This window comes from Trachypithecus francoisi, unplaced genomic scaffold (genome assembly GCF_009764315.1).
Source record: "Trachypithecus francoisi isolate TF-2019V2 unplaced genomic scaffold, Tfra_2.0 Lachesis_group11, whole genome shotgun sequence".
Lineage (NCBI taxonomy): Eukaryota > Metazoa > Chordata > Mammalia > Primates > Cercopithecidae > Trachypithecus > Trachypithecus francoisi.
In genome coordinates this window covers 89319481-89342521 of record NW_022681456.1, presented here as the reverse complement: position 1 = coordinate 89342521, position 23041 = coordinate 89319481, and the positions used below count along the sequence as shown (strand labels likewise).

At 41.4% G+C, this 23041-nt stretch overlaps 1 protein-coding gene across 4 annotated transcripts in view; it reads left to right on the top strand.

Annotated features, from left to right (window-relative positions):
• Positions 1-23041, top strand: part of ANO6 (anoctamin 6) — a 225571-nt gene that overhangs the window by 55792 nt on the left and 146738 nt on the right. The window contains exon 2 of one of the 4 annotated variants that reach the window (XM_033222337.1): positions 1419-1481. The exons of 2 other annotated variants lie outside the window; for them this stretch is intronic. In XM_033222337.1, the coding sequence (XP_033078228.1) occupies positions 1419-1481 (63 nt within the window). Of the gene's footprint in view, positions 1-1418; positions 1482-2867; positions 3037-23041 lie in introns of those variants that run through there. One more of the 4 variants, XM_033222340.1, reaches the window with a different exon arrangement.

The window sequence follows — 23041 nt, the reverse complement described above, 5'->3', positions numbered from 1 at the left end:
GATTAAGTGCAATGCAGAGGCTCTGTTGCTATTCCCAGACCCTCCCTTCTTCTCTGGGGCCAACTTCATAGCCACAGGTATCATCTGGCATTATTTTATCAGCTGTGCCATAGTGCAGATGTTCTTTTCTGAAGAATTACTTTCACTTCTGACTCATTTCAGGAAATGAGACAGTCTATCAGAGGTATTCTTCATTTCCAGACCGCTGGAGAGTTCATTTTCACCTGGGACTTCCAACCACATGCGGGCAGTGCTTTATTTACCCAGATGTGAGAAATAACAGTAATGAATAGTCTTCTTCTAAAGCAACCCTTACTTCCCTGCAGAATCCAGTGTGAAGGCCTAAAGGTAGCTTATGCCCTTATTAGTGTAAATATTTCTGAGGCTTTGGTTTTGTGATGCTTGTGGACATGCTGTGTGTATGGGCTTTGGTGCAAGAAAAACATAATTGAGCAACAGATTTAAAAGGTAGTCTGGAGTGTTTCTAATTACTGTTTGTTTAGTTCACCATTGCCTAATAAGTGGATTTAAGTAACCTCGTGGGTAGGGAATGTAATGTTCATATTACAGTCAACCATGCAAATCAAATTCTAACTAAGTATTGCAGAGAACACACCATGGAGCCGTTTTACAGAAGTATTCCATTGAATCTTAAATTTAGAACTGAGAGCATTTTGGATTGGGCATTTCCCACCTGTCATACATAAACATGAATGATGCACACATCCATGTGTGGTACAGTTCCATTTAAGATCCTTCGGTGGCCTTTGGCTTTTAGTTTTCTTTTTAATTCGATGTAGTTTTCTTTTTAATTTGCCCATCCTTCATTGACCATAATAGGGAACTGAAGTATTAGGAGGGCCTAGGAAAATGGTTGTCAACTTTGCTTGTAGCTTGGCATCAGTCTGGGAACTTTAAAATTATGGATGCCTGAGGCCACCTCCAAAGATCTGGTTTAATTATCTGGAATGCAGCCTCCAACGGGATTTCTAAAAGCTCCCAGAAGATGTTATTGTGCTCCAGGGGTTGTGAACTACAGACCTAAGATGTCAGGGCCTTGAGAGCTCATCTCATCCAGTGGTTCTCAGCCCTGGCTGCAGATTAGCATCATCTGGAGAGTTCATGAAAGAAACACTGATGCCCCATCACCTGAAATGACCTTTCAGAGGAAGAGACCATTCTTTTTAGAAGGCGCTCAGGTGATTTTGATACACAGCAAGAGTTAAGGTTAACTGACATCCTGGCCAACCCATATTATAGATAAGGAAAATGAGAGCAAAAAAGGTCAAATGGCTTACACAAGGTCAGGTCCTTATTGTTACAGAGGCAGGTCTGATGCCGCCTCCTGCTCTGTCTACAGCCTAACACCAACCCTTATGTTGGCCTATTGTATTTATTGATACCTCCTCATCCTTCAGGTGATGTTCCCGCCTCCAGGAGGCCTTTTCTGACTCCTCACGCTCACCTCCCATCCAGCCTGGGTAAGATCCCCTTCCTTCGTATTTGAACAGCATCCTTCCTTCCTTTTCCCCTCCGACTGTAAGTTCCGGGAGAACAGGCCTGTGTCTTTCTTATTATTTCTGTAACAGTAGTGGGGTTTCAGATATTATTTGTTGAAGTTCTGTAACTTTTTATTCCTCAGTCCACATAGATTGCTGAAAATAATCCATTCCTATATGCATGCTTCAGAAAACAACTTCAGAAAACAAAAGTTATTTCTTTTTTTTTTTTGGTTGAGACAGTCTCACTCCATCACCCATGCTGGAGTGCAGTGGTGCAATCTCAGCTCACTGCAACCTCCGCCTCCAAGTAGCTGGAATTACAGGTGCATGCTACCATAACCTGCTAATTTTTATATTTTGCGGTTTCGCTATGTTGGTCAGGCTGGTCTCAAACTCTTGACCTCAAGTGATCCACCCGCCTCAGCCTCCCAAAGTGTGGGGATTACAGGTGTGAGCCACTATGCCCGGCTGCAAAAGTTATTTCTTACCTGTCTGTGGCTCACCGTACTGTGGGCCAGGATCTTATAAGGAAGAAGGACTTCCTACCCTGCCTTCCAGGAGAAAGAGTTTTAGCAAAAAAAGTTTGGCAAGGATATTTTGATGACAAAATAATGAAAACAAGATTTCAGTGACCTTACATGTTACTCAGAGTATGTACAACATCCAGGGGCCTTCGAATAATATACAAGTGTGTATAGCATAACAAAAGGGAGTATGTGGCATTACCTAACAACAAAAAGTTGTCTGAAGTAAATGATGCTATTTTATAAAAATACATTTTAAGGACTGAATTATTATTTGGTGCAAAAGTAAATGATGCTATTTTATAAATATACATTTTAAGGACGGATTATTTGGTGCAAAAGTAAAAGTAATTGTCCTTACTTTTAATAGCAAAACGCGCAATTACTTTTGCACCAATCTGTAATATTTTAAAGCAGCCACATTCTGTTAGTATAGCTGAATTAAATCCTTTGGCTTCTTTGGATTAATATGTTTTGTCTTTTCAAATGATTTTTTAAAACTCTATCTTCTGTCATTGCAGTTTACTTAGGATCATCCTTGGCGAGTGTTCTGTTTTTACTGGAAAAATATTTTCAGATTTATACTGTTTACATTTACTCTTATAGCTGTTCCAGAGACTTTTCTCTAAAAGCAAGATCACAGCTAGTATCTGCTTAGCCTACAAGTGGCCAGGAACTCACTGTTGAAATGCTGGAAAGTAATAATTTTTTTGCGTGGAAAATACACAGTTAAAATTTTTTGGAACTAAAACTGCAACTGGGCCACATTGTAAAGTAGACCCCAAGATGTTAAGATGGTGCAAACAGGACAGAATAATAATTGAAATGTGAAGAACCTCTTTGAAATCTTAAGTCGTCATACTTTCATGCATTATTTTTAAGAGCCTTCATATTGGAGAGCAAGTGGTAATGTGGCAGTGTGGAAGTCAAGTCACCATATATCATGGAAAATCTTCCTAAAACAAATATTCCTGAAACTTTCAAGAAAAAGCAAATCAATTTAGTTGGAGGTAAATATAAAACGTTTCTATATTAAATAACTTTTATTGTTTAAAGATGCAAATTTTTTGTGACAGTAAAACATGAAGGTTTGAAGAACCACCTTTTTGAGTTTTTTTCTTTTCTTTTTTTTTTTTGCTGCTATGTAGGTGAAAAGTTTAACAAAAACTATTAATGAATAACCAACTTCTATCACACTAACTTCAGAGGCTCAGCAGTGCATTCTGGAAGAGAAGGGGCAGGAGAGAAAAAAGGGCTTTTTAAATATGTAAGACTCCATTTTCAGTGTTTTCATCTATGTCCTGTCATCAGACTTTTATAACTACCCTGCAAATAAGGATTTTTTCTCACCAGATTTTTACATTTACTCGTTCACTAGAGAGAGGAGCCAAAATTTAAATCCGAGTGTGTCTGATGTCCTTGTGTTTTTCCACTGAATGTGGCCTCTCATGTCATAAAAGTAGAGAATTCTCCAGAAGAAACATTATTAACTATGAACGTTTACCATGCTGGTGAAAGAGGACTGGCTTTAGCTTCCCTTAGAGTTCTTAATAAACACCAATAAGTCGATGAGAAAAAGTGTTGGCAATGGTATGGAAAAAAGGGAATCCTTGTAAACCATTGGGAATATAAATTGCACAGCCATTATGGAAAACAGTATGACAATTCTAAAAACAAAAAATCAAAAATAGAACTACCACATAATCCTGCAGTCCCACTTCTGAGTATATACTCAAAGGGAATGATCTTAGTATCTTGAAGAGACATTCACACTTTTGTATTCATTGCAGCATTATTCACAATAGCCAAGATATGGAAACAGCCTAAGTATCCATTGATGGATGAATGGATAAAGAAATTTTGGTGCATATATACAGCGGAATGTTATTCAGCCATAAAAAAGAAGGAAATCCTGCCATTTGTGACAACATGGATGAACCTGGGGGACGTTATGCTAAGTGAAATAAGCCAGACACAGAAAGACAAATACTGTTTGACCTCACTTACATGTGAAATCTAAAGAAGTCATAAAAGCAGAGAGTAGAACAGTGATTGGCCGGGTGCCGTGTCTCACGCCTGTAATCCTAGCACTTTGGGAGGCCGAGGCGGGTGGATCACGAGGTCAGGAGATCAAGACCATCCTGGCTAACATGGTGAAACCCCGTCTCTACTAAAAATACAAAAAAATTACCTGGGCGTGGTGGCGGGCACCTGTAGTCCCAGCTACTTGGGAGGCTGAGGCAGGAGAATGGTGTGAACCCAGAAGGCAGAGCTTGCAGTGAGCCAAGGTCGCACCACTGCACTTCAGCCTGGGCGACAGAGCAAGACTCTGTCTCAAAACAAAAAAAAGAACAGTGATTGCCGGGGGTTGTGGGAAATGGGAGATGTTGGTCAAAGGGTAGAGAGTTTAAGTTAAAGATGACTAAGTTCTGGGGATCTAATGTGCAGTATGAATGGTGATGTGGTGTGTTAATTTGATTGTGGTAATTGTTACACAATGTATATCAAATCATGTTGTACACCTTGAATATATTCAATCTTTGTCAATTAAATATTTTAAAATGGAAGAAAGGATGGCCAATTTTGATCAGAAGTCATAGTGTCAGATAGAATTTTGTGATCTGACTCCCAGAAACTACACATTTGATTTGGGGAAGGCAGCCAAGCAAAATAGTTGACAATTTGCTCTTTTCCTTTGATTCCTAGGTTTGAGAATCTTGGCTTTCCTACCTACTAGCTGTGTGATTTTGGGCAAGTCACTTAACCTCTTCGTGCCCTAGTTTCCTCATCAGTAGAATGGGAGTTATACTAACTTTATTGCTGTTGATTTTCCTCTCACATGCTGTGAGTCAGAAAAATGTAGGAATTTATAGAATGGTTCTATTCTGCCCCAACAAATTGGGTTATTTGCTGTGAGCATTGGTCTGCTTCCTATTTACGCCTCCCCATTAGAGCCATTTCTATTTCACAGGCACAGGGATCTCTTCTGTTGCTTCCTGGGAGAATCCTGAAGGAGGCTTGCCATGGGGTGAGGCTTCCTTGGAAACAGAGGCATAGTGTTCTAAATGAACTGAGGGTGACTAATGGTCTCAATACACTTATGGGTAAGGAATGTTATCACAGAGCATTGTTCATTCATCATGAGTCACAGAGGCTCCCAGAATTTCTCTTGGAGCTCATGCTTATCTCAGCAGCACGGGGCACAGCTTACCATCCCTGCTTCCTGAAATTCTTTTTTTATTTGGCTTTGTGGTGCTACTTTATCTTAATTCTGCTCACTGCTCACTTGTTCTTTCCCAGTCTCTCCTGCTGGATCCTTCTCTTCTTGCCCCTAAACTTTGGAGCACCCAGGGCTTAGTGCTCTGACCCTCTTTCTGGTCTCCACTCCATAGGTGATCTCATTTATTTGCAAGGTCCTGAATGACATCTGTATGTGGATGACTTCCACATACTTATGTATACTCCCTACCTCTCCCTTGCTTTACAGCTGTCTGTTTTACTTCTTCACTTAGTTGTTTAGTAGATGAGTTGAACTTAACATTTCCAAAACCAAATTCTTGATTTGTTTCATGAGCCTATACTTCCTCCATTGTTCTAACCTCTGCAGTGATACCACCTAGTCACTGAGGCCCCAAAGCTGAAGTCAACCTTGATTCCTGTCTTTCTGTGACACCTCATATTCTCAAATTCAAGCACCCATAATCCCCTGCTCCCACACCTAAATCTGAGCCCAGGCCACTACTAAGTTTTGCAAGGACTCCTGTAGTCGCTTCCTGCCACCATTCATGCACCTCTTGGTCTGAGTTCACAGAACAGTCACAGTGATCCTTCTCTTTTACACCTTTATACTGTCTGTAGTGGCTTCTCTACAAACTATAAAATCCAGACTCTTGGCCATGTACTGTAAGGTCTCTGCTACCTCTCCATCCTCTTCTCTTCCTGCTCTGCCTGTCTCTTACTGTGCTCTAGCCACACCTGTCCCTTGACATGTCACCCCTTGCCTGGCCACTGTTCTCATCGTCCTCTCCACCCTCTCTCACCTCCTAACTCCTTTCTCATCTAGGATGCGTGCTGCTGCACTTCATTCAGTTCTCACTTGAATGTCACCTACTCAGAGCTGTCACCCCTGACTTATCTATCTAAAATGTCACTGTTACTCTGTGTCCTCTTAACCTGCTTTGTCTTCAAAATATTTATCTCCACCTGAAATTAGTATATTTGTTTGTTGTCTCTATCCCAATAGAGTGTCCTTACAGTGTCTGTAAGGACACTGATCTGGTGCTTGTTAAGTTGTACAACTGAAGGAGTTAGTAAATTAATACTCTGGAATCCCTGTGTTAAAAATACTAAAGAATCAAGCACCTTTCTCTAGACCTTTAGATCCCTCTCCATCTCTTACCCTGTTTCTCTGTCTCCTTTTATTGTATTTTTTTAATTTTTTCTTTTTTTTTTTTGAGACAGAGTCTTGCTCTGTCACCCACGCTGGGGTACAGTGGCGCCATCTCGGCTCACTGCAGCTTCTGACTCCTGAGTTCAAGCAGTTCCCTGCCTCGGCCTCCCGAGTAGCTGGGATTACAGGCGCCCACCCCCACGACTGGCTAATTTTTGTATTTTTAGTAGAGACGGAGTTTCACCACATTGGCCAGGCTGGTCTTGAACTCCTGACCTTGTGATCCACCTGCCTTGGCCTCCCAAAGTGCTGGGATTACAGGCATGAGCCACCATTCCCAGCCTCTCTGTCTCCTTTTAAAGCGAAACTTCTGAAATGTTGCCTACATGTACTATGGCCTCTTCATTACTCATTTTTTTTCAATCTGTTACAGTGTGGTGTCTTTTCCCATCACTCTTCTGAAATTGATTTTGGCAGAGTCATTCAAGATCTGTGTGTTGCTGCTTCCAATAGATACATTTCTATCTTACTAGATCTCTGAGTGGCTTTAAGCAGTTTTCTATTGCCTTCTTGAAATTACCTTCTAACTTGGCCTTCCCCTTTCGCTACTGGCCATTTCTTGATCCTTTACTGGCATTTCTTTCATTACTTGGCCACCTGGGAATGTTGAGAATTCTTCATGCTGTGGTTTAAGCAATACCTCTTCTGTCTCCATGCTCATCTATTCCAGGGGCTTTAAATACCATTAATTTGTTGACTCTCCAAGCTATATATCTCCAACACTGAGCTCTTCTGAGTTCTAGACACCGTACCCTCCTCTCTCCTTGACAGCACTCCTGGATGGAATCTCGTGTTCAGGGAGGAACTCTTGATTTGCTTCCATGTCCCATCTACCCCATCTTGCCTCTCCACTCTGTGTCTTCACCATCTCAGTAAATGGTACCACCATCCTTCCATTTACAAAGTCAGAAACCTGCATATCATCCTTGGTTTCTCTTCTATTGTCCTTCCTCTCCTGCCAGTACTTCTACCTTGAAAATGATTTTGAATATCTTCTCTGTCTCCACTACTGTCATCTTAGGCCAACTTCATCTCCTAGGCTTCACCATTAGTCTAATGACTGGGTCTGTTGTTTCCACTCCTGCCACAGAAGTATGCTCTGTGATGCTGTGGTGCCATCCCATTGTTTACCTGTCAGTGCATGGTATGATGGCTCCTGCCTCCTGGTCAGCCTCACTTGTTCCCCAGCCTCTCCTGTCTTCACCGCCCTGCAGTCACACTGATCTTTGATCATATTTTGGCGCACACCAGGATACTTTCTGCTTCAGAACCATTGCCTTGCTTTTTCTTTTTCCTTGCATGGTCTTTTTTAGCCCTGTATAGGCAACTCCTTCTCATACTTCAGGTCTCAAATATCACCCCTCAGGGAGGCTCCACTGACCCACCCTACCCAAAATACTTCCATCTCTTTTTTTTTTTTGAGGCGGAGTCTCGCTCTGTCGCCCGGACTGGAGTGCAGTGGCCAGATCTCAGCTCACTGCAAGCTCCGCCTCCCAGGTTTACGCCATTCTCCTGCCTCAGCCTCCCGAGTAGCTAGGACTACAGGCGCCTGCCACCTCGCCCGGCTAGTTTTTTGTATTTTTAGTAGAGACGGGGTTTCACCGTGTTAGCCAGGATGGTCTCGATCTCCTGACCTCGTGATCCGCCCGTCTCGGCCTCCCAAAGTGCTTCCATCTCTTAATCTCTGCTATGTCAACTTGTTTATTTCCTTCATATCTCCAAGCAGAGTCATTTATTTTAAAAGTACTTATATTTAGTTTTCATTGTGGAATATAAGCTTCCTAAAAAGGGACATTTTCTGTTTTTTGTTTTTTTAATCTGCATCTAGCACGTGCCTGGCGTATAGTAGGTGCCAGAACAGTGATTCTTATGTTTATATGTGTTCATGCCATGAGCTCCCCGCCTTTTTTAAGGGCAAAAAAAAAAAAAAAGTTTTTATTTTTGTCAAAGTTTTGCGTAGTTAGAATGTTTACATAACTTGAAAATTAAATAATGTTGCAGGTTTGTTATGAAAACCAGCTGCATCTCCTTTTGTGTTCTCTGTTCCCCAGAGGCCAGGACTTTTAACTGTAGCTGATTCTTTTAGTAATTACCTCTATATCTCTAGTTAACATACTTAAATTATAATTTATCTGTTTTTCGGTTTTAGACATTATATATTGGTGCAGAAGTATTTAGCTCTTTTTCACCTACTCCAGCCCCCTTCCCTTCTCTCACAAACTTTCCCAACCCCATTCCCTCAATTGTATTGTGTTATAATTTTGGTAAGATCAATATGCAGTGTTTATTATAACTATGTAATACTTTTCCACAGATGAGCTATATAATATAGTTTGATTACTTTTCCTCTGGAGACTATACAGCAGATACTGATTTTATTAGTTTTTCATATAGTTATGAATAATTCAACCTCACACTTTTACCCAATTGTAAATCTCCTCTCAATGTAATCAATCATGCATGGAATCCTGTCAAATTCATCCTTTGGGGCAGATTCCTCCCATAGCCTTCTGATCTCCACCCTGCCCAGGTTGGTCTTTAGACCTTGGCCGAGCAAGGGATTCCTTTTCACCACCATTCTGAGGATTCCTTTTGCCTCTCTTGTATAGGAGCCCTACATTTATGTCTTATTTTTTGTTGGTTTACTCTTTTATTTTGGTGGAGCACATTTTGCAGTGTCTTATGTAGAAAGGGTTAAAGGCAGGTAATTTTTTTTGAAACTTGCGGGTCTGACAATGCTTGTATTTTTCTCTGGTTTTCAGTTGATAGCTTGACTAAGTATATAATTTAAAGGTGGAAATTATCTGCCCTCAGAATTTTGAAGCCTTCTACTTTCAATAGTTGTTCTTGAAAAGTTCCTGCTATTCTGACTTACGATCCTTTGTATGAAAAACTTTTCCACTCTGAAATTTTGTGGACTTTTTTCTTTGAACTAAGTAGTTAGAAATTCCATAATGATTAGTATAATGGAAACTCAGTAGACCCTTTCACTATGGCAAGCCCCACCCAATTCATTTTTTTAAAATAAAAAAAAAATATATTATTATTTTTTTTTTTAATTTTTTTTTTTTAATTATACTTTAAGTTCTAGGGTACATGTGCATAACGTGCAGGTTTGTTACATATGTATACTTATGCCATGTTGGTGTGCTGCACCCATCAACTCGTCAGCACCCATCAATCATTTATATCATGTATAACTCCCCAATGCAATCCCTCCCTCCTCCCCCCTCCCCATGATAGGCCCCCGTGTGTGATGTTCCCCTTCCCGAGTCCAAGTGATGTCATTGTTCAGTTTCCACCTATGAGTGAGAACATGCGGTGTTTGGTTTTCTCTTCTTGTGATAGTTTGCTAAGAATGATGGTTTCCAGCTGCATCCATGTCCCTACAAAGGACGCAAACTCATCCTTTTTGATGGCTGCATAGTATTCCATGGTGTATATATGCCACATTTTCTTAATCCAGTCTGTCACAGATGGACATTGGGGTTGATTCCAAGTCTTTGCTATTGTGATAGTGCCGCAATAAACATACGTGTGCATGTGTCTTTGTAGTAGAGTAATTTATAATCCTTTGGGTATATACCCAATAGTGGATGGCTGGGTCATAGGTACATCTAGTTCTAGATCCTTGAGGAATCGCCATACTGTTTTCCATAATGGTTGAACTACTTTACAATCCCACCAACAGTGTAAAAGTGTTCCTATTTCTCCACATCCTCTCCACACCTGTGTTTCCTGGCTTCTTAATGATTGCCATTCTGACTGGTGTGAGATGGTATCTGATTGTGGTTTTGATTTGCATTTCTCTGATGGCGAGTGATTATGAGCATTTTTTCATGTGTCTGTTGGCTGTATGGATGTCTTCTTTTGAGAAATGTCTGTTCATATCCTTTGCCCACTTTTTGATGGGTTGTTTGTTTTTTTCTTGTATATTTGTTTGAGTTCTTTGTAGATTCTGGATTTAGCCCTTTGTCAGATGAGTAGGTTGCAAAAATTTTCTCCCATTGTGTAGGTTGCCTGTTCACTCTGATGGTAGTTTCTTTTGCTGTGCAAAAGCTCTTTAGTTTAATGAGATCCCATTTGTCAATTTTGGCTTTTGCTGCCATTGCTTTTGGTGTTTTAGACATGAAGTCCTTGCCCATGCCTATGTCCTGAATGGTACTACCTAGATTTTCTTCTAGGTTTTTATGGTATTAGGTCTAACATTTAAGTCTCTAATCCATCTTGAATTAATCTTCGTATAAGGGGTAAGGAAGGATCCAGTTTCAGCTTTCTACTTATGGCTAGCCAATTTTCCCAGCACCATTTATTAAATAGGGAATCCTTTCCCCATTTCTTGTTTCTCTCAGGTTTGTCAAAGATCAGATGGCTGTAGGTGTGTGGTATTATTTCTGAGGACTCTGTTCTGTTCCATTGGTCTATATCTCTGTTGTGGTACCAGTACCATGCTGTTTTGGTTACTGTAGCCTTGTAGTATAGTTTGAAGTCAGGTAGCGTGACGCCTCCAGCTTTGTCCTTTTGACTTAGGATTGTCTTGGCAATGCGGGCTCTTTTTTGGTTCCATATGAACTTGAAAGCCGTTTTTTCCAATTCTGTGAAGAAAGTCATTGGTAGCTTGATGGGGATGGCATTGAATCTATAAATCACCTTGGCAGTATGGCCATTTTCACGATATTGATTCTTCCTATCCATGAGCATGGTATGTTCTTCCATTTGTTTGTGTCCTCTTTGATTTCACTGAGCAGTGGTTTGTAGTTCTCCTTGAAGAGGTCCTTGACATCCCTTGTAAGCTGGATTCCTAGGTATTTTATTCTCTTTGAAGCAATTGTGAATGGAAGTTCATTCCTGATTTGGCTCTCTGCTTGTCTGTTACTGGTGTATAAGAATGCTTGTGATTTTTGCACATTAATTTTGTATCCTGAGACTTTGCTGAAGTTGCTTATCAGCTTAAGGAGATTTTGGGCTGAGACAATGGGGTTTTCTAAATATACAATCATGTCATCTGCAAACAGGGACAATTTGACTTCTTCTTTTCCTAACTGGATACCCTTGCTTTCTTTCTCTTGCCTGATTGCCCTAGCCAGAACTTCCACACTATGTTGAATAGGAGTGGTGAGAGAGGGCATCCCTGTCTTGTGCCAGTTTTCAAAGGAATTTTTCCAGTTTTTGCCCATTCAGTATGATATTAGCTGTGAGTTTGTCATAAATAGCTCTTATTATTTTGAGGTACGTTCCATCAATACCGAATTTATTGAGCGTTTTTAGCATAAAGGGCTGTTGAATTTTGTCAAAAGCCTTTTCTGCATCTATTGAGATAATCATGTGGTTCTTGTCTTTGGTTCTGTTTATATGCTGGATTACGTTTATTGATTTGCGAATGTTGAACCAGCCTTGCATCCCAGGGATGAAGCCCACTTGATCATGGTGGATAAGCTTTTTGATGTGCTGCTGAATCCGGTTTGCCAGTATTTTATTGAGATTTATGCATCGATGTTCATCAGGGATATTGGTCTAAAATTCTCTTTTTTTGTTGTGTCTCTGCCAGGCTTTGGTATCAGGATGATGTTGGCCTCATAAAAAGAGTTAGGGAGGATTCCCTCTTTTTCTATTGATTGGAATAGTTTCAGAAGGAATGGTACCAGCTCCTCCTTGTACCTCTGGTAGAATTCAGCTGTGAATCCATCTGGTCCTGGACTTTTTTTGGTGGGTAGGCTATTAATTGTTGCCTCAATTTCAGAGCCTGCTATTGGTCTATTCAGGGATTCAACTTCTTCCTTTTCAGTCTTGGGAGAGTGTAAGTGTCCAGGAATTATCCATTTCTTCTAGATTTTCTAGTTGATTTGCATAGAGGCATTTATAGTATTCTCTGATGGTTGTTTGTATTTCCGTGGGGTCAGTGGTGATATCCCCTTTATCATTTTTTATTGCGTCTATTTGATTCCTCTCTCTTTTCTTCTTTATTAGTCTTGCTAGCAGTCTGTCAATTTTGTTGATCTTTTCAAAAAACCACTCCTGGATTCATTGATTTTTTGGAGGTTTTTTGTGTCTCTATCTCCTTCAGTTCTGCTCTGATCTTAGTTATTTCTTGCCTTCTGCTAGCTTTTGAATGTGTTTGCTCTTGCCTCTCTAGTTCTTTTAATTGTGATGTTAGAGTGTCAATTTTAGATCTTTCCTGCTTTCTCTTGTGGGCATTTAGTGCTATAAATTTCCCTCTACACACTGCTTTAAATGTGTCCCAGAGATTCTGGTATGTTGTCTCTTTGTTCTCATTGGTTTCAAAGAACATCTTTATTTCTGCTTTCATTTCGTTATGTACCCAGTAGTGATTCAGGAGCAGGTTGTTCAGTTTCCATGTAGTTGAGTGGTTTTGATTGAGTTTCTTAGTCCTGAGTTCTAGTTTGATTGCACTGTGGTCTGAGAGACAGTTTGTTATAATTTCTGTTCTTGTACATTTCCCGAGGAGTGCTTTACTTCCAATTATGTGGTCAATTTTGGAATAAGTGCGATGTGGTGCTGAGAAGAATGTATATTCTGTTGATTTGGGGTGGAGAGTTCTCTAGATGTCTATTAGGTCCGCTTGGTGCAGAGATGAGTTCAATTCCTAGATATCCTTGTTAACTTTCTGTCTCGTTGATCTGTCTAATGTTGACAGTGGAGTGTTGAAGTCTCCCATTATTATTGTATGGGAGTCTAAGTCTCTTTGTAGGTCTCTAAGGACTTGCTTTATGAATCTGGGTGCTCCTGTATTGGGTGCATATATATTTAGGAGAGTTAGCTCTTCCTGTTGAATTGATCCCTTTACCATTATGTAATGGCCTTCTTGTCTCTTTTGATCTTTGATGGTTGAAAGTCTGTTTTATCAGAGACTAGGATTGCAACCCCTGCTTTTTTTTGTTCTCCATTTGCTTGGTAGATCTTCCTCCATCCCTTTATTTTGAGCCTATGTATGTCTCTGCATGTGAGATGGGTCTCCTGAATACAGCAGACTGATGGGTCTTGACTCTTGATCCAGTTTGCCAGTCTGTGTCTTTTAATTGGAGCATTTAGTCCATTTACATTTAAGGTTAATATTGTTATGTGTGAACTTGATCCTGTCATTATGATATTAACTGGTTATTTTGCTGGTTAGTTGATGCAGTTTCTTCCTAGCCTCGATGGTCTTTCCATTTTGGCATGTTTTTGCAATGGCCGGTACCGTTGTTCCTTTCCATGTTTAGGGCTTCCTTCAGGGTCTCTTGTAGGCAGGCCTGGTGGTGACAAAATCTCTAAGCATTTGCTTATCTGTAAAGGATTTTATTTCTCCTTCACTGATGAACTTAGTTTGGCTGGATATGAAATTCTGGGTTGAAAATTCTTTTCTTTAAGAATGTTGAATATTGGCCCCCACTCTCTTCTGGCTTGTAGAGTTTCTGCCGAGAGATCTGCTGTTAGTCTGATGGGCTTCCCTTTGTGGGTAACCCGACCTTTCTCTCTGGCTGCCCTTAAGATTTTTTCCTTCATTTCAACTTTGGTGAATCTGGCAATTATGTGTCTTGGAGTTGCTCTTCTGGAGGAGTATCTTTGTGGTGTTCTCTGTATTTCCTGAATTTGAATGTTGGCCTGCCCTACTAGGTTGGGGAAGTTCTCCTGGATGATATCCTGAAGAGTGTTTTCCCACTTGGTTCCATTTTCCCCCTCACTTTCAGGCACCCCAATCAGACGTAGATTTGGTCTTTTTACATAATCCCATACTTCTTGCAGGCTTTGTTCATTTCTTTTTCTTCTTTTTTCTTTTGGTTTCTCTTCTCGCTTCATTTCATTCATTTGATCCTCAATCGCTGATACTCTTTCTTCCAGTTGATCGAGTTGGTTACTGAAGCTTGTGCATTTGTCACGTATTTCTCGTGTCATGGTTTTCATCTCTGTCATTTCGTTTATGATCTTCTCTGCATTAATTAGTCTAGCTGTCAATTCTTCCACTCTTTTTTCAAGATTTTTAGTTTCTTTGCGCTGGGTACGTAATTCCTCCTTTAGCTCTGAGAAGTTTGATGGACTGAAGCCTTCTTCTCTCATCTCGTTAAAGTCATTCTCTGACCAGCTTTGATCCGTTGCTGGCGATGGGCTGCACTCCTTTGCAGGAGGAGATGCGCTCTTATTTTTTGAATTTCCAGCTTTTCTGCCCTGCTTCTTCCCCATCTTTGTGGTTTTATCTGTCTCTGGTCTTTGATGATGGTGACATACTGATGGGTTTTTGGTATAGGTGTCCTTCCTGTTTGATAGTTTTCCGTCTGACAGTCAGAGGACTATCTGTTGGTCTGTTGGAGATTGCTTGAGGTCCACTCCAGACCCTGTTTGCCTGGGTGTCAGCAGCAGAGGTTGCCGAAGATAGAATATTGCTGAACAGCGAGTGTTCCTGTCTGATTCTTCCTTTGGAAGTTTCCTCTCAGGGGTGACTCCACCCTGTGAGGTGTGGGGTGTCAGACTGCCCCTAGTGGGGGATGTCTCCCAGCTAGGCTACTCAGGGGTCAGGGATCCACCTGAGCAGGCAGTCTGTCCATTCTCGGATCTCAACCTCCGCGTTGGGAGATCCACGGCTCTCTCCAAAGCTATCAGACAGAGTTGTTGGCGTCTGCACAGGCCCCCGCTGTTTCCCCTATTGGACTTCAGCTGTGGGCTGTCCCCAGAGGTGGAGTCTACAGAGACAGGCAGGCTTCCTTGAGCTGCTGTGAGCTCCACCCAGTTCGAGCTTCCCAGCGGCTTTGTTTACCTACTTAAGCCTCAGCAATGGCGGGCGCCCCTCCCCCAGCCTCGCTGCTGCCTTGCGGATAGATCGCCGCAGACTGCTGAGTTAGCAGTGAGGGAGGCTCCATGGGCGTGGGACCCTCCCGGCCAGGTGTGGGATATATTCTCCTGGTGTGCCTGATTGCTGAAAGCGCACTATTGGGGTGGGAGTTACCCGATTTTCCAGGTGTTGTGTGTCTCAGTTCCCCTGGCTAGGAAAACGGATTCCCTTCCCTCTTGCGCTTGCAGGTGAGGCGATGCTTCGCCCTGCTTCAGCTCTCGCTGGTCAGGCTGCAGCAGCTGACCAGCACCGATTGTCTGTCACTCCCTAGTGAGATGACCCCAGTACCTCAGTTGAAAATGCAGAAATCACCGGTCTTCTGTGTCGCTCGCGCTGGGATTTGGAGACTGGAACTGTTCCTAATCCGCCATCTTGCTCCGCCGGCAAAAATTATTATAAGTATTTTTTAGTGATAGAGTCTCGCTCTGTTGCCCAGGTTGGAGTAGGCGGCACAATCATAGCTCATTCCATCCTCAAACTCCTGGCTCAAGCTATCCTCCCCACTCAAACCACCCTCCACCTTGTAGCTAAGACTATATGCATGCACCACACCTGGCTAATTTTTAAACTTTTTTGTAGAGACAGGGTCTCTGTGTTGCCTAAGCCGGTCTGGAACTCTAGGCCTTAAGTGATCCTCCCCACTTAGCCCCCAGAGTGCTGGAATTACAGGTGTCAGCCACCGTGCCCAACCCCAACTCCACTTTTTTTTTTTTTTTTTTTTTTGAGAGGGAGTCTTGCTCTGTCACCCAGGCTGGAGTGCTGTGGCCGGATCTCAGCTCACTGCAAGCTCCGCCTCCCGGGTTCATGCCATTCTCCTGCCTCAGCCTCCCGAGTAGCTTGGACTACAGGCGCCGCCACGTCGCCTGGCTAGTTTTTTGTAGTTTTTAGTGGAGACGGGGTTTCACCGTGTTAGCCAGGATGGTCTCAATCTCCTGACCTCGTGATCCGCCTGTCTCGGCCTCCCAAAGTGCTGGGATTACAGGCTTGAGCCACCGCGCCCGGCCTAACTCCACTTTTTAAGGGAAAAAAGTGTCCTTCAGTTTGTTTTCAGTTGTGGGAGAAAGGTGTTCTTTAATTCCTAATCCTTTTCAATTTGGGGAAATTTCTTTGACACTTACATGCCTTCCATTTTCTCTAATCCATGAATACATCTGTTATTTGGATATTGACTATCCTGAATTGGTTCTCCAATTTTCCATGTTTCCTATTTTCACCTCTTTTTGCTTAACTTTATTGAACATTTCCTGAATTTTATCCTTCAAGCCTTGTGTTGAGTTTTCAATTTCTGCCATCATTTTAATTTCCAAAAGCTCTTTTTTTATTCTTTGACTATTTTTCTCTTTCTCCCTCTCTCTCGTTGGTAACATCTTGTCCTTATTTCATGTATGCACTTTTCTCAGATCTCTGATGATGCAGGAGGTTTTTGTTGTTTGTTTTAAGCTTCTTTTTCATGTGATTTTTCCCTCTTCACCAAGTTGCTTTGCTGTTTCTCTGTTAGATGCCCTGTTAGTGTCTGGCAAGTCTTGTCCCCTCTAATTTTTGAGTAGCTATCTAGAAAGATAGCTGGAAGTTCTGTCGTAGTAGATGGCATTTGGCAATTATGCACTTCACTTTAGGGTGACATGTCTGGCTGGCTGTTTAGGAAACTCCGTTAGTAATTTTAGGCCATCCCTCCACCCGCCCACCCAGCCCCAAGTTAATCAGACCAAGAGAAAATATATAACCAGTCAGAAAGCTAAGTAGAAGTCTGGGAGTCTCAACATTCAGCAGTAATCGTTTGTGTAATCTGTCTTTTCAGTATGGGATCCCCATCCTCAACCGTGCCTGGTATCCTCCTGTCTGAAGAGCCTCTGTTCACTCTTTCCAGAGAATACATTTCAGGTCTTTTCCTGGGTAGGATGGGGTTGGGAGGCAACCACTTGTCTTCAAGCCATGAGGAAGGGAATCTTGATAAACAGACTTTTGACCATTCTCCTGCCCTACCTTCAGCCCTTAATAAACAGACTTTTAATAAACAGACTTTTATAAACAGACTTTTAATAACTCCTTAATAATCAGACTTTTGACCATTCTCATGCCCTACCTTCAGTCCCACTTCCAGAGGAGCCTGTGCTACCAGCCTCTTGAGGGCCGATAATTTAAATGAAATGGCTTCGAGGCTTTCCTATTTTAGTACTGAGCTTTCTCAGTTGGCTAAGTCAGTTGCTGCTTGCCTAACACAATGTCTCCCAAAACTGTGTTACTGTCTCTCCTCCTCTTTTTTATTTGTCTTTATTGGTTTATGTTCTGGTAGTACTTGAGGAGGGGACAGAGCTAAATGCATATATTCAATCTTCCATCTTTAAATAAAGTTTCACCAACATGAGTTTTTAATTGCTTATAAGGCATTTGATCACACTTGTGAAGCAAGTATCTGTGTGATCTGTGAGTCCCCATTTCACCGTAATTCTTTTGTTACATTGTGGGGCGAGTACGTGGAAAGCCCCTGGATCAGTGGTTAGTACACTTGGGTTCCATTCCCAGATTTGCTACAGACTCTTTAATCCTGGGCATCCTGCCTTGTCATTATTTCCGTTCTATAAGACTAGGGAATTGAAAAATGATTTTAAGATCTCTTTTTACCCATAGATTTATTTCCAGGAGGCTGAGATAATTGTGTGTAACTGCACACCAGAATAGGAAACAGAGTTGTGGCAGCCAATTGAAGAAATGTGAAGTTAAGTTTCTCCTTGTATTTTTTAGTCAGTCTCAGTAATTCTGACATTTTCAAAGTCAAGTAAAATTGCAACCCACATTTCCTGAACAAGAGCTGTTAAAAGGTTAAAAATTGTGAATTTTTTTTTCCTCTGGGCTATTTTCAGCTGATAAGAGTTCAGCTCCAAAGCACACTTGGATTCATGTTCTCAATAGCAAGATAAAATGTTAGTTTTGAACAGAAGAACAGGAAAGATTAATAGAGAAAGAGGTCTGTTTGTTTCCCTTTTGCCCTCTGGCAGGGATGGCCATCCTGGGAGCACCCTTCAGGAAATGTGTCCTTCCCATCAAAGCCATGTTTGAAGAGATAATATGCCCATCTCTGTATATTTTTTTTCTCTTTTCTAAGTTTCTGCTTCTCAGCTGGATGGAAAGACAAAGTGGATATGGCATGTCACCATGACTTTGAGTGACGAGTTTGATCACTAACCCAGTGTGCTCAGCTGTGGTCAGTACAATGACTGAGGAGAAAATGTGGTTGTGAGGTCAGTGACCCTGTGGCCTACAGACCAAAGGGCAGTGCTTCACAAATTGCCGCATACATGGGACCCAACCCCTCACCAATTCCAGCACCGAATCTCCATCAGTCAGGGTGTAGGAATCATTTTACATAGTTCCCCCAGTTATTGTTATACGTTTGATTCTTGCACTGATTCTGGGAAACCATTGCCTTAGGGACAGGAAGCCAAAAAGAAAATTGGAGTCTTGAATATTTACAGAGCTCGGAAGAAAAACCCAGCAGAATGGAAACTGAGCCTGGCACACCGAGTCAGCAGATGCTGTCCTATCAATCGTAGAAACTGTTTCAGGCTCTCACTGCCTTCCTCTACTCCACACCCTCTTGGCCTCTCAGTAGATCATTTTCTTAAATCAGAAAGGAAAGGAAACCTGCAGGGGCTACTGCCTCAACGTCTTTTATCTCCCTCCCTCCAAAAGTGCATATACATTGTGTGCGTGTAAATTGTATTATATATCTGTTTTATATGTATATATAGTATAACAAATATATGTATTATATTTTATATGTAATGCATATATAAACGCATGTTTACATTCATCTTTGCTTCTCCCATCTGTCATCTTTCTGATAAATGTTAATGCCTTCACCTATGCCCCTCTCCATCAGTGATCCTCCTGTGTTTTTCTTTCACTCTTTTCCATCAACATGTGTGTATGTGTATGTGTGTGTGTGAATAGGTAATATGAATACAAGTTTAATCTTATAAAACAAGGCCCAAAAAATGAACAAAAATATACCTTCCTCAACCCTACCGTATTTATTCATTCAGTAAATATGTATTAGGGTCAACTGTGTGCAAAGAGTCTGGATAACTACTGAGGTTCTACAGCAAACTAAATAGGTACAGCTCCTGTTCTCATGATGCTTGTAGTCTCTTTTTAACCAGGCTTCTTTAAAAATCATTGGTCTTATCTTATTTTTTTTCCATGTTATTCCATTCGTGTGTTGCTATAAAGGAATACCTCTGACTGGGTAATTTATAAAGAAAATTAGGTTATTTTGGCTGACAGTTCTGCAGGCTATACACGAAGTGCACTGTTGGCATCAGCTTCTAGGAGGGCCTCAGGGGTCATACAATCATGGCCAAAGGGGAGGCAGCGTGTCACATAGCAAAAGGAAGAGCAAGAAAGGAGAATACAACACTCTTTTAAAACAGCCAGATCTCATGTGAACTGAGCAAGAACTCATAAGCATGGGGATGGTGTTAAGCCATTCATGAGAGATCTACCCCCATGATCCATTACCTCCCAGTAGATGCTGCATCCAACATTTGGGATTACATTTCGACATGAGATTTGAAGGAGACAAACAACCAAACCATATCATTCCCCATTACAGAAATAACATCTGTTTGTTATCTTAAATTTGAAAGTGGTTTCCTAATGGGAAGCTATTAAAGTATTTAAAGCAGAAAAGTACTGGGTCAGAATTTTATTTTCAAAGGTTACTTTGGCTGCTGAAAAGGTAAATGATTAAAAGGGGATGAAAGTTGCTGGCAGGTGGGTGGTCAGGAGGTTGGTGCAACAGTCTCAATAACAGATGAGAGGAGCTTGGCAGGATGAGATGAAGAGAGGAAGACAGTCAAGAACTCTTCAGCACCATAGGAGAGTGAATGTTTGGCTATGGGGGATGCGGAAGGGAGGCTAGTCAAGGATGGACAAGGATGGCTTGACCATCCAAATAAGTGGGAGTGCCATTTATGCAGACAGGAAATACTGAAGAACAGCTTTGCGTGTGTGTGTGGTTGAGGGGGAAGCACAAGTCCTGTGTGAATATAGAGTCTAAGATGCCTGGGACATATCCAAGAGAAGATGTTGCATAGGCAGTTGGATACATGCATCTGTGGCTCAGAAGAGATGACTGAAATAGAGCAATGCATTTGGAACCTTTAGTCTGCATGTGTTAACAGTTGCCAGCAGACAAATTAAAGAGGACCAGGGCTTGGATGGAACCCTGCATAGTTTCAGAAGTCAGAGCACAGTCAGGGAGGAGGCACCAATGGAGGAAATCAGAGAAATGGAAGACCCTCTAAGAGAATGAAACCAAGAGGAGAGAGTCTTCGAAAAGAAGTCGTGGACAGCCATGTCAAAGCTCATTGAGATGTCAAGTAAGGCAAAAATGTAAAGCAGGCATTAGGTTTAACAGCAGCATGCAAGTCACTATGGACCTTAGAGCCGGCTGGTGACTGATGGAGGCTGAGTCCATGGTAGAGGAGTGCCAGCGTACTTTGACCCTTACCAGTAGTAGTAAGGACTATGTTATAATGCAATAGGTGCAGTGGAAAGGCTGATTAAAGTTGTTTTAACTTTTTTGATAACCTTTTATCTTTATTGTTTTATTCTGATTACAAAGCAATATATTTTACAATGAGTCATTGTAAACGTTCTAAACATTAAAAAGTACAACTGAGAATCATCTCCATATTTGCATTCTCTCATATATAGCCACTGTTAATAGTTTGAGGTGTATCCTTCAAGATTTTTCCATACATATGCTGTCGCTCGCTCTCTCATACACACTTACATTACAAAAATTGGCTTTATTGCTATGTAGTCTGCCAAAGTTTGTGTTTTTGTTCTGCACGTTATAGGCATGTTACTCCCTAAAGTAAACACATACTATTCTATTGTGCTGTAGTGTTGTCTGGATATTTTAGTTTTACTGAGAAATTTTGGTGTCTCTCATAATGTTACACTCAACATCTTAACGTGCTTATGCATATTTATATCTTTCCAAATGTGTACAGGAATTAAGTAGAATTTGCAAGGTCAAAGTGTAGGCACATTTAACATTTTGACAGTGCTACATTTCCTAAGGAGGGGCTTTTTACTTTTTTAAGATGGAATAAATGTGAACATGAAAAATGTTGACAAAGGTGAAAATGAAGCATAGGTTGAAGTCACAGTAAAAAGTGCTGTGTAATCTATAGCAAGAAGTCTTGTGGGAATGGGAGCCATGGCTTAGGAGGAGGCTTTGGGCTATGATCAGAGGGGATATGCCACCACTCCCATGAAGAGGAGTGGGTAGATAGGACAGAGTGGGGAAAGGCAAGGTCCTTAGTTACTGCTGCATTTCCAGAGCTTGCCCAATGCTAACATGTTTAGCAAGAGTGCCACAAACGTTTATTGGTTGAAGGAATAAATATAATTTGGTTGATTCAGTTATATAATGTTTCCATGTAATAGCATCTATTTTTTCTACTCTGTCTATATAATGGGAGCTAAGATTGCCTACTGAAACTAGTGAAGGAAGAGTTAGATTTAAAAGGCCCTTCTTACTTAGTGAACCCTGCTGGTAAAGTCGGACAGGACTGGTAGTCTAAGTGTTTCTCATCTTCCTTTCCAATCAGCCTGCAGGGCCTGTTGATTCTAATACCTTAATGTCACTGGAATCCATCTATTTCTGTTTATCCCCACTCCCACCATCACTGTTATTCCAGGCTGGGTTTTCCTATCACAACAACCTTTTAGATTGTCTCTTACTTCCTCTTATGCACCTGTCAGGACATGGTTTAGGGGTGTCAAGGCCAAAGGAAAACTTCCCCTTGGCTTTCTGAAGGTTTGCTGAAAATCACTGACAAGAGGCAGATTAATGGGAGAAAAGGCATACAAATTTATTTGATCATGGTTTTAGATGATATGGAAACCTTCAGAATGAAGACCCAAAGATACAGGGGAAATTGTCCATTTTTATGCTTAGATTCAACAAAGTATAGACAGCCATGTAGAAACACAATTGGAAAAAAGGGTCTGATCTAATGCGAATAGGCAGAGTGAGGAAACCCAGCAAGGCCTCAAGACACTTCTTGACCTCTCTGAGCAGCATTCCTTCCTTCTGGGTAAGACTTTCTGGAATGTGGATTTTATGACCTACCGTCAAACAATGGAGAACAGATAAGTACTTTGTGACCAGATTCTTCTGGCCAGAATTTCTTTATCTTTACCTTTCTGTATAATTTTGTAAAAAACCCCTCAAAAGGAATTCTGGCTTCTAGACCCACCTAGTTTCTGTGGCCAGCCTCAGGGGAGAATGGAATTGAGAGACAGGCAGGCAGGAGAAGGTCAGAGAAAAACTTTTGCTTCTGAGGCTGCTGCTAAGGCCTTTATTTTAAAAGGGGTGTTGTTGCTGATGTCCAACAGCAGCTACCTCCTCAACCTCCCAGCCAGGCTGCTCTCTTCTTGGGCTCCCCCAGCCCTGTGCAGGCATCTGTTCTTCCCAGATGGTCACTGGTATGTTTTATTTACCTAAAGCCTTCACACATAAATACATTAGTGACTGTTTTCATGTATCTAAGACCTACTTGAATGTTTAGCTCATCCTGCATGCTAAGTAAATGATAGTTATTATGTGTGAATGTCTGATGCCTGTATAAATTTGGAACATGAAAGGAAAGGACAAGGACAGAAGCAGGCCTCAGATGAAACCTCAAAGGACCAGTAATTTAAGACATTTAATCCTGGAATAAGC